The sequence below is a fragment of the Arvicola amphibius genome, chromosome 18, assembly GCF_903992535.2.
Source record: "Arvicola amphibius chromosome 18, mArvAmp1.2, whole genome shotgun sequence".
NCBI lineage: Eukaryota > Metazoa > Chordata > Mammalia > Rodentia > Cricetidae > Arvicola > Arvicola amphibius.
Genome location: NC_052064.1, coordinates 23,174,071 through 23,189,566, shown reverse-complemented (window position 1 = coordinate 23,189,566; position 15,496 = coordinate 23,174,071). Strand labels below are relative to the sequence as shown.

Here is a 15,496-nt window from a genome sequence, read left to right as displayed (position 1 = left end):
ATATTTGAATGATCAGCGCATACCCAATACCACCTCACCCCGTTAATATGTTTGAACATTACCAATCCTAAACCTTGACTCCCCAAATTGTGAGAGAAATAGCTATTTGACCTAAAAGAGTACTTAATTTTCCAGCAATGAATTTAAAACCAGAAAGTAGATGCTGCTTCCTAAACCAGAAACTTAACGAGCCAAGTTCCTTTGATTCTGAAAATTGTGTTTATTCATTTATTCTGTGTGCCTGTCCACATGTTTATATGGAAGAAATGGGGAACATGGAATTTGAGCATGGAAGACAGAGGAAAATTCTGGGTCTGCTCTCGTTACATTCCGTGGAGTCCCCCGGGCTTAAGTTCAAGCTTGGCTACAGGTGCCTTTACCCACTGAACCATACTGGCGCTCAGAAAGTTATTTTAAATTTATCTATTTATTGTAGTAGTTCAATTAATTGTGAACCGAGTCCATGTTTATATGGATCATGTTTTGGAATGTTTATTTTGGAAGCAGAATGATTAAAACTAATTTTAATGCCAAAACAGCACATTCTATTGCTTGAGAATTTCATACATGCACATGCAATTTAATTAATGCCTTCATTTTCTCTTCTCCAATTACTCTAGTATCCCCTGACCACTTAGTTTTCCCCGTACTGTTTTTTATTTCAAATTTAGGGTTCACATAGCGCTACCTGAATGTGCCTTAATGGATGTGGGTGGCCTTAAGGGGGGGCATCCTTGACAATAACCTGACTCTCCCTGCTCCAGAAGCCACCAGTTGCCAACAAATCCTCAACTAGGGGCGGGACTTCAGAAGCCCTGCCTCTGCTCATCCTCAGGTTCTGATTGGCTGATCTTGTGCGGTCAGTTCCTGCTGATGTGAGCTCCGCTGTGCCGCTCTGACATGTCTGGAACGTACGGTTTGGCTGGAGACAGCCACTGTTTCTGCACCTTACAATCCTTCCTCTCTTCTTTTCTCTCTTGGTTTCTCCTTCCCTCCCTCCCTCCTTTTGTCCCTCCCTTACTTTTCTTTGGAAATATTGATACAGGATCTCACTGTGCAGTCCTGGCTGGCCTGGCCAGGCCCTCACAATTTTATTGTCTCTTCCTCTGCAATGGTAAACTGCGCTTTAGAGGGTGGGCTGTGATATAAGTGTCCCTTCCTGTCTTGTTCTGAGCACTTCACAGATGACCCGTTTATTGCTGGAATTTGGGTACTATTCTGTTGTTTCGTTCCTGGGACTTCAGCATCTGAGGTAGTTTGTGGGTTGAGTGCTTCCCCGACTCCTCTGTTCAATTGCCTTTCTTCTTTTAGTGGAGGTATTTAAAATGCCAGGTGAGAACTGTCTTAGAAGTGTTGAGATGCTCAATTTTCCTTTGCGAGGCTGTTGCAGGAAGTACTAGAGGGGAGCTGGGTCTAAACAAGGGAACCTATTGTCTCTCCTGGTTGAAGAAGGCCATATGGGGTGGGATTCTGTAAAAAACAAAAAACAAAAAAAAAAAAAAACAAACCTCTTGGTAGCTGTAGTCTGTGATAGCCATGAAGATACAGGAAAACTGAAGGAACTGGGATCTAGGAACCAGGCAAGAGGATATTTTGTGCAGATCAGAAAGGAACTGCCATTGCCATATGGAGGAGTTCGGGTGCTAGGGGCTGAGAAGTTCCTGAGTATTTAGAATTGCGCTTTGGTCCTGCGTTCTATTATGCACAGGTTGGCCTCTTATTGGAGCTAATCATATAATATGTGTATTCTTTCAAGTTAACTAAAACTGTTGTTGCTCCACATGTACACACGTGTACATATTTTTTCAATATTAAAAATAACTTATCAGCTGGGTGGTGGCGCATGCCTTTAATACTAGCTCTTGGTAGGCAGAGGCAGGCACATCTCGGTGAGTTCGAGGCCAGCCTGGTTTACAAAATGAGTTTCAGGACAGGCTCCCAAGCTATAGAGAGACCCTGTCTTGGAAACAAACAAACAAACAAACAAAAACCCAAACAAACAAACAAAAAACCTTCTATCTAAATATAGAAAGGTAATTAACAAAATTACATAAAACGCACAATATTATTTTTGTTATGACTTTGATGAATCGGTTTCAATGTAAAAATAATTTTTTTGTTATCTGTGTGAGTTTTGTGTTTCTGTTATAATTTGAAAAGCAAATATCCTCAGTTTGGCATGGTTAAAGGAAACGTAATGTAAGAGATAGGAAATGGTTATTTCATTTTCAATTCAGGTTTAAAACAATTCCCAGAAGTCCATATGCTATTCTCTGGAAGTTTCTTTCAGTACACGAATCTGCTTGAACTCTTTGCTTGAGATTTACTTGTATAAAATCTCCAGGAAGTACAAAGTCATCTAGGGTTCACATGGACTGAAGTTACTCATTCCCTTTCAAAATCCTTTTTGCTCTCTATTTTCAAGTGGTTTCTTTCTGTCCTTCTTTACCAAACTGTATTATGCACAATTACTCAAAATTTTGAAAATAAAGTCTTGTGAGGAGCATTCCTTGGTGAAATGGCATACTTACTTTGGATCATGTTTTCCTTTGTCATCTGTTAGGGGGACATGTATTTCATTTATCTTTACATGATGAACAGCTACTCACTGTTTTGTGTGAATAAATCCATCTGTCTTTTGTCTCCTAAAGATATTAGTCCCTTTTCTTCTCTCTTCTCCTTCTCCTTCTCCTTCTCCTTCTCCTTCTCCTTCTCCTTCTCCTTCTCCTTCTCCTTCTCCTTCTCCTTCTCCTTCTCCTTCTCCTTCTCCTTCTCCTTCTCCTTCTCCTTCTTCTTCTTCTTCTTCTTCTTCTTCTTCTTCTTCTTCTTCTTCTTCTTCTTCTTCTTCTTCATCCTCCTCCTTCCCTCTGTGTGTGTGCATGTGTTGGTGTGTGTTTGTGTGTGTGTGTGTGTGTGTGTGTGTGTGTGTGTGTATGTGTGTGTCTTACAGTCAAAGATCGATGTTGGGTACCTTCCACAGCTGCTTTCTATCTGTGTTTAGGGACCGAATCTCTCCCTGAAGTTGGCTGGGTTGAGTGGTTAGGTAGCTCTGGGAAATCCTAGTACTAGCTTACAGACACACGTGACTGACTACACTTGCTCAGTCTTTTGTATGGGTGCTGGGAATCTAAACCCAGCTCCCCATGCTTGCACAACAGGGGCTTTCCTGACCCAGCTAGAGGTCTCAAGCCCTAGGATATTACTTCTTAGAATTTTTAAGACCAAAGTGATACTTTGTTATCTTAAACATTCCACAAATTACGAAATTTGAGATTACTATCACCTTCTCTTTTTATTTCAGATGAATATGATGAAGAAGTAGCCTGTACTCAAGGTGGCCAGATGTATTTGAATAGAGACATTTGGAAACCTTCTGCCTGCCAGATCTGTGTCTGTGACAATGGTGCCATTCTTTGTGACAAGATAGAGTGCCCGGAAATGCTCAGCTGTGCCAATCCTGTAACACCTGCTGGAGAGTGCTGTCCAGTATGCCCACAAACCCCTGGAGGTGCAGACACTAATTTTGGTAAGAATGCTCAAAGCTGTTTCAGAACAGAGTCCATAGCTTTATTTCAGAGTAATTATTGCCCTCATAGTTCAACAATCTGAATGAATAATCACAGCAACTAACTCAGTGACCTCAGGGGCTAATGACTTTGAAATCAGTAAACTAAATATATATATATATATTTATATTTTATATATATAAATATTTATATATATTTATATTTATATATAAATAAATATATATATTTAAAGTGTAATGAACCTCGTGGAGCAAGTAGGGAACCTGGTTTTCCCTCCTGAGGCTGATTAACATATAGAAATAGATACACAATGATTTCTTGTTTGTTCTTAAACAAACCATGTTTAAAACATGGTTTATATCTAAAATATTTAAAAATGGTTATATCTAATTAAAGAACGATTGTTTTAAATGGTTATATCTAATTAAAGAACGATTGTGCATTATAGGTGGCTGTTGTTATTTTGTATATAAAAGGTGCCTCCAAGATACTTTGTGGACTTTCATTGTTTAATATCCAAGGGAAAATGCAGAAAACATATTTATTTCCTCCAGTACAAGCTTCACCCCATAGAATACGATAATTATTCATAATATAATTGACTGATCTAGCAATTTATCTTACATAACCTCAAAAATCCAGGGCATGCCTAATGTGAGCCATATAATGGAAGGAAATGGAGGCAAGTACTTGGAGAAAAGAAGGATAATAATTACTGGGTTTTAAAAGGGATTTTTTAAAAAAATGTATTTAAATGTAATTGATATATATATATATATATATATCAATTAGATTATCAATCAAAGAGACAGGCATGCATTACATTTGCATATTTTAATGGGTTACATAAGGCCAACACTAAACTTTTAAGTTGTTTGCTTTATTTCTTGTACTGGCATTGTCAATATTATTAAATATTAAATATTTGATAATATTAAAATATTATCAAAGTTTCCTTTTGCTTTCCACAAATTCCATTTGACAACAAATATAATGAAGTGTTCAACAGTACACACGTGGACATATTAGACGGCAACTTTTAACTTTGCATCTTGGATATTATTTAGCAGAAAAACAATGCACCTAAAATAATACTGAAAGTCAAATTTTTGCGGTATGATAAACACATGCCATAGAATGATAAAGACAAAGAAGCCCCTGGAAGCAGACATAATTTCATAGACATAGATCAGGAATCAGTACAATTAAACCAGGGGGCTAAACAAATAGCAAGTGGGAGTGTTTCAGCAAATGTCGGAGAGCAAAATCTCTAACTTCCTGCCACTAATCAGTGCGGGGGAGTGCAACTCCTTCCGAGAGAAGTAGAGGCAATGAATTTCAGCTAAATTTATGAGACAAAAACACCCTGGAATATGTGTGGTTATAGACCAGGTGAAATTTCTGGAGCTGAATACAGGGGCACATGCCTTTAATTCAGGAGTTGGAATGAGACATTGAAGGATCAAGGGTTCAAAGTCAGCCTGAGTTACACACGGAGTTCAAAGCTAGCAAGGTCTAAGGACCAGGCATTACATCCAAACTAAATTAACCCATGCCAAATTGAGCTTACAATATTCTCAGCAATTCTACAACTTTCTGAGTGCTGGGTGCTTTATATATAAATAAGCCATACTAAATACTAAGACATATGTCCAGGCCAAAACCTAGTAAACTCATAATTGTGTCTAAGAGGAAAAACCCTTTCGTCAGGATCCGTGTGCGGTGATGTGAAAGCAATAGGAAAAACAAAAACGGAAAGATGAACTAGGACGTTGAACCATGAGGGGGTGGCGTACAAATTACAGGGGAGGTGGGGATGACATCCATGAGAAGAGAAAAATAATAAATTAATCAAGAAGAATTAAACATATCAAAAGGCAGACTCTATGTAGAAGATACGGATATCATTGAAAAGCCTCCGAAGAAGCTAACACAATGGAGCAGAGCAAACCATGACGTAATTGACGTAAAGCGCCAGCAGCACTAACAGAACCTGGGCAAACCCTTTCTCTAGTTGGGGAAACCGAGCAGAAATTAATTGAAAACTATCATTTTTCCCTCTGAGCACTTCGCATGACTGGTGGCGTATAGTCAGTAGCCACTCTAGACATGCTCTTTTAAGACAATAATCATTTCTACAAAAAAGTGTGCATTTATAAAACCCAAGGAAACTGAGTAAAAAAATTATCATAAGGCAGTGTAGCATCAAATCAACCAGCAGAAATGTATAGATTTGTTTTGTAAAATAGTTGCATTATAATGTAAATAATGAGGATAAACATATTTCATTCGTGGCCATAACAAATATCTATAGTTAAGATAAAACACAGAAGAAATAGCTGATGAAGGTATAATAGATAAGCAAAGGCTTAGAAATGTGAGCATTCTATTGTATTCTTATCATGGATGTTAATTATCATAAGACCTCTAGAATGGTTGAATTTTAGACAGATCTTAGATTCACGACAATCACGCATTTTAAAGCAGGGCAAAGCACAAATAGCTGACAACATATGAGATAAAAGGGAATTCTACTCATGTCAAAACTAACAGATTTCTTTTGTAATCCTGAAACAAAAGGCCTTTTCTCAGGCTCTGGTCAAGTCGAGCGGTCAAGTATTCAGACATCACGAGTGAGATCTTAGGTTCATTTCCCAGCATGCAAACAAACAAGGAAAACAAAATAAAAACAAGTATTTGTGTAGTTGTTTGTTTTTGCCTTCTTACTCTTCGTTCTTTTGGGGGGACTGCCACTCAGTTCCCAAATAATTACACACACACATGGAGGCTATTATTACTTATAATGCCCAGTCTTAGCTTGCCTTGTTTCTTGCCAGCTTTTCTTAATTTAAATTATCCCAACTATGTTTTGCCTCTGGGCTTTTTCCTTTTCTTGCATCTCGATGTTACTTTCACTCTTGCTCCTTGGCTGGCTCCTGATGTCCTCCTCTCCTTGTTCTCTTGCTCCTCCTTTTCGTCCCAGATTTTTCCTCCTATTTATTCTCTCTTCCTGTTAGCCCCACCTATCCTTGCTCCTGCCTCGCTATTGGCCGTTCAGCTCTTTATTAGACCATCAGGTGTTTTAGAATCACAGGCGAAGAATCACAGCTTCGCGGAGTTAAATAAATGAAGCATGAACAAAAGCAACACGCCTCAAAACAGTGTTCCACAACACGCTGGCGTGCAAGTAATAAAGTAAATTTGTAATTCAAGTCACAAAGGATGACAATGTTTTAAATATAAAGACATTTCAGCTACAAATAATAAAATTACAATAACAAAAAACAGGAGAAGAAATGACATATTTTTTAAAAGGAAATTTGAGTATGATACCTGTCAAATTTCCTCAAAATCAGAATTGGGAATCAGTCACATTGTTTCATCTCGCAAACTGAACAATATAGTAGTGTTCCTTAGCACATTGTATCACCAGCAGTTATTCTGAGAGTTTTGTTCGCTGACTACAGGATTATCAAGTGGCTGCAACCTCAGGAGGTGGTATATTGATAATATGTCAAATTATAATTATCTATTCATTGGCTCAAAGAGCTTAAGGAAATTTATCTTACAAATATGCGTAGAGATGGTCATATTTATTCATTTAACATCATTTATAATAATTAACAGGGTTTGTGGCTAGTCCATCAAACCCCCAAATTATCCCAATTTCTATATTTCTCTCACTTCCATTTTTCAAAATATTATGGCAGGGTAATAAGCTAGCTTTAGTAATTAGAAAAAAAAACAGAAACAATCCAAATAATTAATTGTGGGGGAAGCAATGGCGTTAAATGGACTGTACTGGATTCACGTGATGAGATACTGAATTGAAAATCGAACAGGAAAACAAATTATGCAAAGATTTGTCTGATGTAAACATCTATTACTATATGCAGAGAAGAATAGGAGAATAAGGAAAAAATTAGGTACCTGATATCATTTGCTTATTTATGAGGATTATATACATGATACAAATAGCAGTGACTTCTGATGGCACAGGGCTTGGCAGAGACTAGGAAACAGGGGACAGAGGACGTGACATGGGTTACAGATTTCCACTGCAGAGTTGGATGCTCAGTACAATTTGCATTTGAACTAAACCTCTTGACTCTTTTAAAGTATTAAAAACAACAGACAACTCTAAATATAATTTACGATAAAATGATTAGGCTTTGCTAGCACTAGAATCTTTGTAAATGTTAAGAAAATTATGATCACATGAGAATATTCCAAATATATGTGCAGTGTCCTTTGTTAGAATTGTTTCAAGGCAGTTTTTGCACTCTGCCATATTAGTGCAGAAATAACTTGTCTGTGTTGAAATCTATATCTATAAGAAAGAAACTATTTAAAGCTGCTTTATATATATATATATATATATATATATATATATATATACATATATATATGCTACATGTTTTCTATAGTTATTTCTCCATAAAATGATATGTTTATTCTTTTCTTTTTGTAGGTAGAGGAAGGAAGGTGAGTTTTACTTTGTATCATTTCTTTTACATAAGCAACGTTCTTTCTGAGATGATCCACACAGAACTGTTCTTTGAAATGTCTGGAAGCTTGGTGTGGAGTGTAAGGTGACCTGAAATACAGAGACAGAATGGATACAGTTTCTCGCCTGCTGATAGTTACAGAGGCCGCTAACCTATTGACTCTGCAGTTCCTTTGTCTCTTCTGTCTTCAGCCTGAGAGAGTCAGGGCTTTCCATATACTGGCCAAGCCTTCGATGGCTGAGCTAGTTTTAGTCAACTGCCCGTTCCTGTCAGAAAGTTGTGAACTACATTAGGAGTTTTGGAACACGTTCTGCCGTTTCCATCCTATTGTTAATCACTGTACTTAGTAAATAGTTCATGTACCTTAGGAACTTGACGTACATTTGTGGTCAGGGGAAGATAGAGGAAAAGGAAGGAGGGAAGACAGGAAGAAAGAAGGAGGAAGGGGAAGGAGAGAAAGCGAGGGGAGTTCTACTTTAATGGGTTGGTCTTCCCAGTGGATGAGAATTAATTGATCCAAAATACATTTTTTTCCCCAATGCATACTGCTTGCCCTCTTCCCCTTCCTTCAGCTTCAGGACCTTAAAATACTTTCCTGGAGAAGAGCTTCACGTACGTGAGGACAGCAGTAGTCATAACTGTTTCCCTAGTAACAACCTCTGCTCTAGGGCCACGTGCCTACTTTAATGCATTACCTGCTCCAGACTCAGACCAACCGACGCGATCGCTGTGTTGTATGTCCTGCTACTGAGTCTGTCATGGTGATCATTAAAGTTACCAGTTTTAAAATTTCATCAGTCTTCCATGTGTGAGGTAATATTGGAAAGATATAATTAGATTTTCCCCTTTGAAGTATACGATTTGGTGACCTAGATTAAAAAAAAAAAATAAAAGAGCAGTACTCAAAACATAGCATGACTTTTAGCCCACATGGTTTCTAGCAGCATCTCTTCCACATCAATCATGATGGCACCCAAGCATGGATAGTCAGCGATGTCCATTGTAGGTCAGCGTAGGGATGTAGCAGCGCAGAGTTGGCCAGATAAGCAAGAGGGCGTAAAATCTATGGGAGCGGTCTCCGAGTTACTGAGTGAGATAAATCTAAGTCTGAGTGTTTCCTCTGCTTGCAGAATTCCCTTCTAGCCACGTACTTGATTTTCTAATTAGATGAATGAATGATATATGCGAGAGACAAAATTAAAGAAGCTCCATCTCACTCCTCCTGCGGTCCATCCACATAGGATGTGACTTGAAGCCATGCTTGCTCTCCTCAGACGCTTATCAGAACACATTTTGTAATGTGTTAATTGGAACTCATTGGTTCAGGACGATCACCCAGGAAGCAAAACAGGCAGAGACAATGACGATATGAAGGAGCCCCAAATCACAGGAGGACAAACGCTGAAGCGGATAACACTAAATAATATATGAAGAAATACACAGATACTAGGCCACCCATACCCTACCTACTGAGATCATAAAATCAGTATATCCACGTCAAAAACCTACAGGTCTACTGTTGAAACGCCTCTGGCGTCTAGTTTCCTTGTTGCTCCTTCACTGAAGCTCATAAATTGACATGGCAGTCTCTTGCTATGCAGTTGACTTTTTCCAACGTTTCCCTCAGAGATTGAGAAGCACGCAACTAGAACAACCGTGCTTTCTCTTCTGATGAGAGGCAAGCATCTGTAACTTTTGATGTTCGCCATGAAGTCTATGGAAGGAAAACGAGGGGCAAGAATGGTTTCTGTCGATAATGATAACCCTGCCCACTTCGTATGTGTGGGAAACTCAAACTCATTCATCTCTGGGTTTCTTCTGTGGTTTTAATCTATGGGGAGATGTCCCAGCGACTCTTTGTCTTTACTTCTTTCTCCCTGACTTTTTCTTATTCTAATCAGCTGTCTGCTATTGGTGTTATTAAAAATGAAGTAAAACAAAGGTTTTCTCCCTTCTCATTTCATGTGCTTGATTTCTTTCATGGTCTTCATCTCTATAGAAGTTGTGTTCACAAAGAATGTCTGACCAAATGCCTTGATCATGGAACATTGACTTCGTTCTCATTTGCTAGCATTTTATCCACATTTCCAGTATTTCTGTAGACTGGTGTGACATGCTATTGCTCAAAATAATTTATATTTTATTAATTGGTTTCTTCTTTTTTAAAAAAATCTTCCTAGGGACAAAAAGGAGAACCAGGACTTGTGCCTGTTGTAAGTATATATTATTTATACATAAAACAATATATGTACTATTTTCAAGCATAACTATAGAAGCTGTATATTATTGCTTCCATTCAAAAAGAAAGTTAATTTATAATGAAAAAGTTTAATAAAACATGCACAAGGCAGAATACAGTATTAGATATAATACATATGCTTTATAACATTAAATTTTATATTCACATGACTGACAACACAAAAATCATGTTCTTATAATATTAAGTGTATTGAATTATATATAATGGTGTTCCGCACTTTTGGAAGTGTGTCATTCCTTGATCCTGATCGAAATCCCACATTAATTCAGAATTCTCAAGACCTCATTATCCTTGCTGCTGACCAGAAGCTACATCATGGATATGACAAAATTGTTATCATTTCAAACCATAGATTTTTTTATAGCAGCTTCCACTGATCTGTTAAGTGAAAAGATTACACTCGTTAATTATTAGGTAGCAATAGGTACTTCCTATAGTAATAGTAATTAGGTAAAAAACCCTATTTTCTCAATTTATCCCAAAGTATGCATTTTTTATAGTTCCCCTTTTCATATTTGATGTGTCTTAGATTCTAAATATTTGACTTTTTCATTCCACATAATTCTGCGAGATTGTTTCACTGACACCATTTTGCGTTTCAGTCTGCATATAAATTTCCATTTAAAGAAACTTACTAGAGAGAGAATAAGCAGTTAGTTCCAGGTCACACAGCTGCCCTGAGAGTGAAGATTTGGCGAAGAGCCCCTGTCTTCAATGTGAATGTATTGTATCAATGTAAATTTATTATATCAATAACATGTATCAATTTCCATGCAAACACTATATTTCTGTATTAAAGTTCAAAACAGGTGATATTTTAACTCAGAGGAGGAAGTGCAACTAGTTGGGCACATTCTTTAAAAAGATTCCACTGAACTTTTGTTTTTATTCATTAGGCTGTTGAGTTTTTCAAGTCTCTGTAAAGTTTATCTTCATAATTTTCTTGTTTGGTGCTTAGGTAACGGGCATACGCGGTCGTCCGGGACCCGCAGTAAGTGCTTTCCTCCAGTATTTGCTGTGAATACTGAGCATCTAGTTTTTTTATTGGTTATATTGAGCTTTACATTTTTTTCTGCTCCCCTCCCTGCCTCTCCTCTCCCCTTAAACCCTCTCCCATGGTCTCCATGCTCCCAATTTACTCAGGAGATCTTGTCTTTTTCTACTTCCCATGTAGATTAGATCCATGTATGTCTCTCTTAGGGTCCTCATTGTTGTCTAAGTTTGCTGTGATTGTGGTTTGTAGGCTGGTTTTCTTTGTTTTACGTTTAAAAACCACTTATGAGTGGGTACATATGATAATTGTCTTTCTGGGTCTGGGTTACCTCACTCAATATGATGTTTTCTAGCTCCATCTGTTTGCCTGAAAATTTCAAGATGTTTTTTTTTCCTGCTGTGTAGTACTCTATTGTGTAAGATCAAAAAACACTGATGACAACTTATGGTGGAGAGGATGTGGGGAAAAGGGAACACTCCTACATTGCTGGTGGGAGTGCAAGCTGGTACAGCTCCTTTGGATGTCAGTATAGTGATTTCTCAGAAAATTAGGAAACAACCTACCTCAAGACCCAGTAATACCACTTTTGGGTATATACCCAAAGGATGCTCAGTCGTGCCACAAGGACATGTGCTCAACTATGTTCATAGCAGCTTTGTTTGTCATAGCCAGAATCTGGAAACAACCTAAATGCCCCTCGACCGAAGAATGGCTAATACCGAGCATCTCTGTTGATAGACAAACATGAGAACACAGCAGAGCACAAAAGGATGCTTGGCATCCCCAAACATTTTACTTTAAACCAGCTTCAGAGTTAGCATTTTATGGCACACAGGGCTCAGTTCATCTTTGAACTGAAAAACCATTTTTTTTTCTAATGTATTAGCCTTGCTGTTGGTGGAAGGAGAAACAATCTATGTTTGTGCTGTTGATTTTAGACTGACATTGTTCTTGAAATGAGAGTGTAGTTGTGTGCTTACTAATTAAGAGAGATTTATTTCCTTAAGTAATATGTTACAGTAGAATTTGAGGAATTATATAGCAACATGACAGATTCCTGACTTTTTTTTTATAAAGGCTATTTATCTCAGGTTTGGACTATCAATAGCATTCTTAGGTGATATATATATGTATATATATCACATACATATATACATATACATATGTATGTACAGTCACATACATACCATTCAAACATTGAAATGCATCAGATCTCCTGAAATAAAATGATAACATAATTCTAACAGACTCATTTTCCTTTGGAAGTTTCTGCTTTTACACATTGTTGTTGAGCAGGGCACGGCAACAGGATACATAGTTCCTGCTTTTCAGGAGCCTGAGACATAAAAACCCTTGAACCAAGGCGTTTCAGGGCCAGTCTGGAAAACATTTTTTATTTTTTAATTTAATTTTATTAATTGATTTTTATTGAGTTCTACATTTTTCTCTGCTCTCCCCTCCCTCTCCCAAGGTCCCCATGCTCCCAATTTACTCAGGAGAATCTTGTCTTTTTCTACTTCCCATGTAGATTAGATCTATGTATGTCTCTCTTTGGGTCCTCTTTGTTGTCTGGGTTCTCTGGGATTGTGATTTGTGGGCTGGTTTTCTTTGCTTTTAAGGGAAAACATCTTAATATTAAAAAATTTAAATAAAACAACAGAAGCAAGGTTGTTGGTTGAAACAAATAACAATTTTTAAATAAATGTTTTTAGTAAGGCAGCAACTGTGGCACTTAGAATTCGAGAAATTTTGAGTAGAGTTTATATGTGTGCATGTATGTGTTCCATAGAAATAATAATCCGTCTTTCTTCGAATGTACATGAAGCAACGGCAGGCTGCCAGCAGCAGACAGGCCAGTAGTGAGCAGTCTGGAGCATTGTGTGCCAATCTGAACTCACATATTCTACCAGATAACTGATAATTTAGGGTGGCACTTTTCCATGTATCTTCAGGCATGAACTCTTAAGTTTTTGTACCTAGAACTTATTGGCCAAAGATTTGCATTGCGGCCAGCCTGTGAAAATGATTTTTAATTTGCAGGCGCTAGCTATGCCAATGCGTTCAGTTCTGCAGTGTCTTTATATGGTGCCTAAGTCTGTGCAGCTCTTTGAACTTCACCCTGAAACACTCAGCCCTTTATCGTTTATAGAACATTCGCTCGCATAGCCTTTGCTGTCCAGTCTTCAATTGCACTAAACTGGAAAAGTGATGTGTCTTTTTCAATGTTCTTTTATCGATTAAATTCTTTAAAAATTCATAAATGTTTATATCCATAACTATAATTTGTATTTTAGGGCCCTCCAGGATCACAAGGACCAAGAGGGGACCGAGGCCCCAAAGGAAGACCTGTAAGTTGGCGACTGTTTCCCCCACCCCCCAAATGTTTCTCCGATGTGCTGATTTGCACTTTTCCTTTGAGTGCTGTGAGGGTACCAGAGACACTTTTGGTCGGCCATTTCACTAAACGCCACAAAGAATTCCAATCACGAAATGAACTTACAGTTCTCCAAATGTAGAGAAAATTATTGCATGAAAGTGATTAGCCACTCCTTACTAGTCAGATAACACAACTGCAATCACCTACATTTTATAAAGTCAAATTACCGACACACTGATTATAGAAACAAGGTTAATACATCATACTGCGTCCAGAAGCTGTCATTCACGAGTGAATGATGCCAAGAATGTTCAGTCAAGGTAAAACACCTGCACTCTGGTTTTTATGGTTGCTGTGGAAATTTCCAACGGGAGAGGGGAAAAAGAAACTATTGGTGGGTAAGATTTATTTCCTAAGAAGAATACTTTCCTTCCCATGGTGTAGATGTTACAGAGATTTAATAATTGGAAAAAATTAACACTTCTAACAAAGGTTATGAGTTAGAACTAAAATCTGTGTGCCCTTGAGCTAAAACATAATGTCGCACACACTGTAGAACCTCGTTCTCGCCTTATCTACTTGCATACGAGGTGTATTGTTTTCTTCTTAAGTGCATGCTTTCTTACACCCACCATAAAATCGAAGACGTTTCATATATTGAGAAACTGGATTACGTTTTTGTTGCTGCCGTGACCCCTTATTTCAGTAAGAAAAACATTTGTACTGTTTAATTTTTACCTCTAATTGTAGCTTCTAAAACTTAATTTTCAATGGAATTTTAAGTATCCAAATACGCGTTCGTCGGGATATACGTGGAAGGAATCGATAAGCAAGAAGGCAACGCATGACTCTGAATGTATAATAGGAGTGGAATCTATTGTAGGTCAGATCGTTATGAGATCTTACAGCCTAGTTCTCTTTAAAAGCATCTGCACATTAAACCAAACAGAGGATGTAGCGCTAAGGCCGCTAGAATCGAGCTGGCAGTGTGGGTGGATTGCCTAGGCCACATCAGGGGGACACATTGCATGTTCTCATTCTCTCGTGCGCTCTTCTTTGCTGTTCTGTTGAGCTACTTCACTGGTATTAGTGGTTTAAATGCTTTTAGCTCTCCAGGTGTCACCACAGAATAAAAATGACAAGCGGGGAAAAGTTATTGAACAGTGTCCGCTGTTTTCTTCATGTGGACGTTTAAAGTTCGCCACCTAGTGGTGGCCGTCTGCAAGTACTTTTAGGCGAGTGCTGCCCGAGCGTCTTCTGGCGGGGGAAGGGAGAAAGGGATGAAACAGCATTTACTTTAACACACAAATTATGTGATTAAGTTTAACTGAAACTACGCATTTGAATGGATTACCAATTCTAGTTCATTTTTAGTTTTTAACCACTAAACCTTCTACATTGTGTTCTTAGTCTCATTAAATTGTTCACATTCACTTCATCTTAGAAAATTTTCATAAGTGTCTATTTACTTAATTTTCAAGTTCTGATGGACTAACACAGACAAGCGATATTTAGAGATAATTCCAGGAAAATACAGAAGAAATTGGACGTCAACAAAAGGGTAGGCTCTCTTCAGGCCGGACCTTGCTTGGTATCTGATCAACCTTAACCAGCGAATACAGTAACAATCCCGAGAATTCCTATTGACCAGATCGCTTTCTATTCATACATAAAGAAAATTTAGTTTTCTGTTTATTTTGGAAACGTTCCGGGAGTAAGCATTTTGTTCCTGTTAAGTTTCTGTTTTTAATAATAGATTTATTGAGCGGTTGGTTTTTTTGGGGGGAAAAAAGCACTATGACTAAGCTTAAGAGCCGCTCTGTGTGTTCT

General features: G+C 37.9%; 1 protein-coding gene across 1 annotated transcript in view; it reads left to right on the top strand.

The window, feature by feature from the left end:
* The window catches only part of Col5a2 (collagen type V alpha 2 chain), a 126,377-nt gene that overhangs the window by 57,519 nt on the left and 53,362 nt on the right, over nt 1–15,496 (top strand). Inside the window, exons 2-6 of the mRNA XM_038315320.1 lie at nt 3,302–3,526; nt 7,999–8,012; nt 10,216–10,248; nt 11,254–11,286; nt 13,584–13,637. Of these exons, the coding sequence (XP_038171248.1) occupies nt 3,302–3,526; nt 7,999–8,012; nt 10,216–10,248; nt 11,254–11,286; nt 13,584–13,637 (359 nt within the window). The remainder of the gene's footprint in view (nt 1–3,301; nt 3,527–7,998; nt 8,013–10,215; nt 10,249–11,253; nt 11,287–13,583; nt 13,638–15,496) is intronic.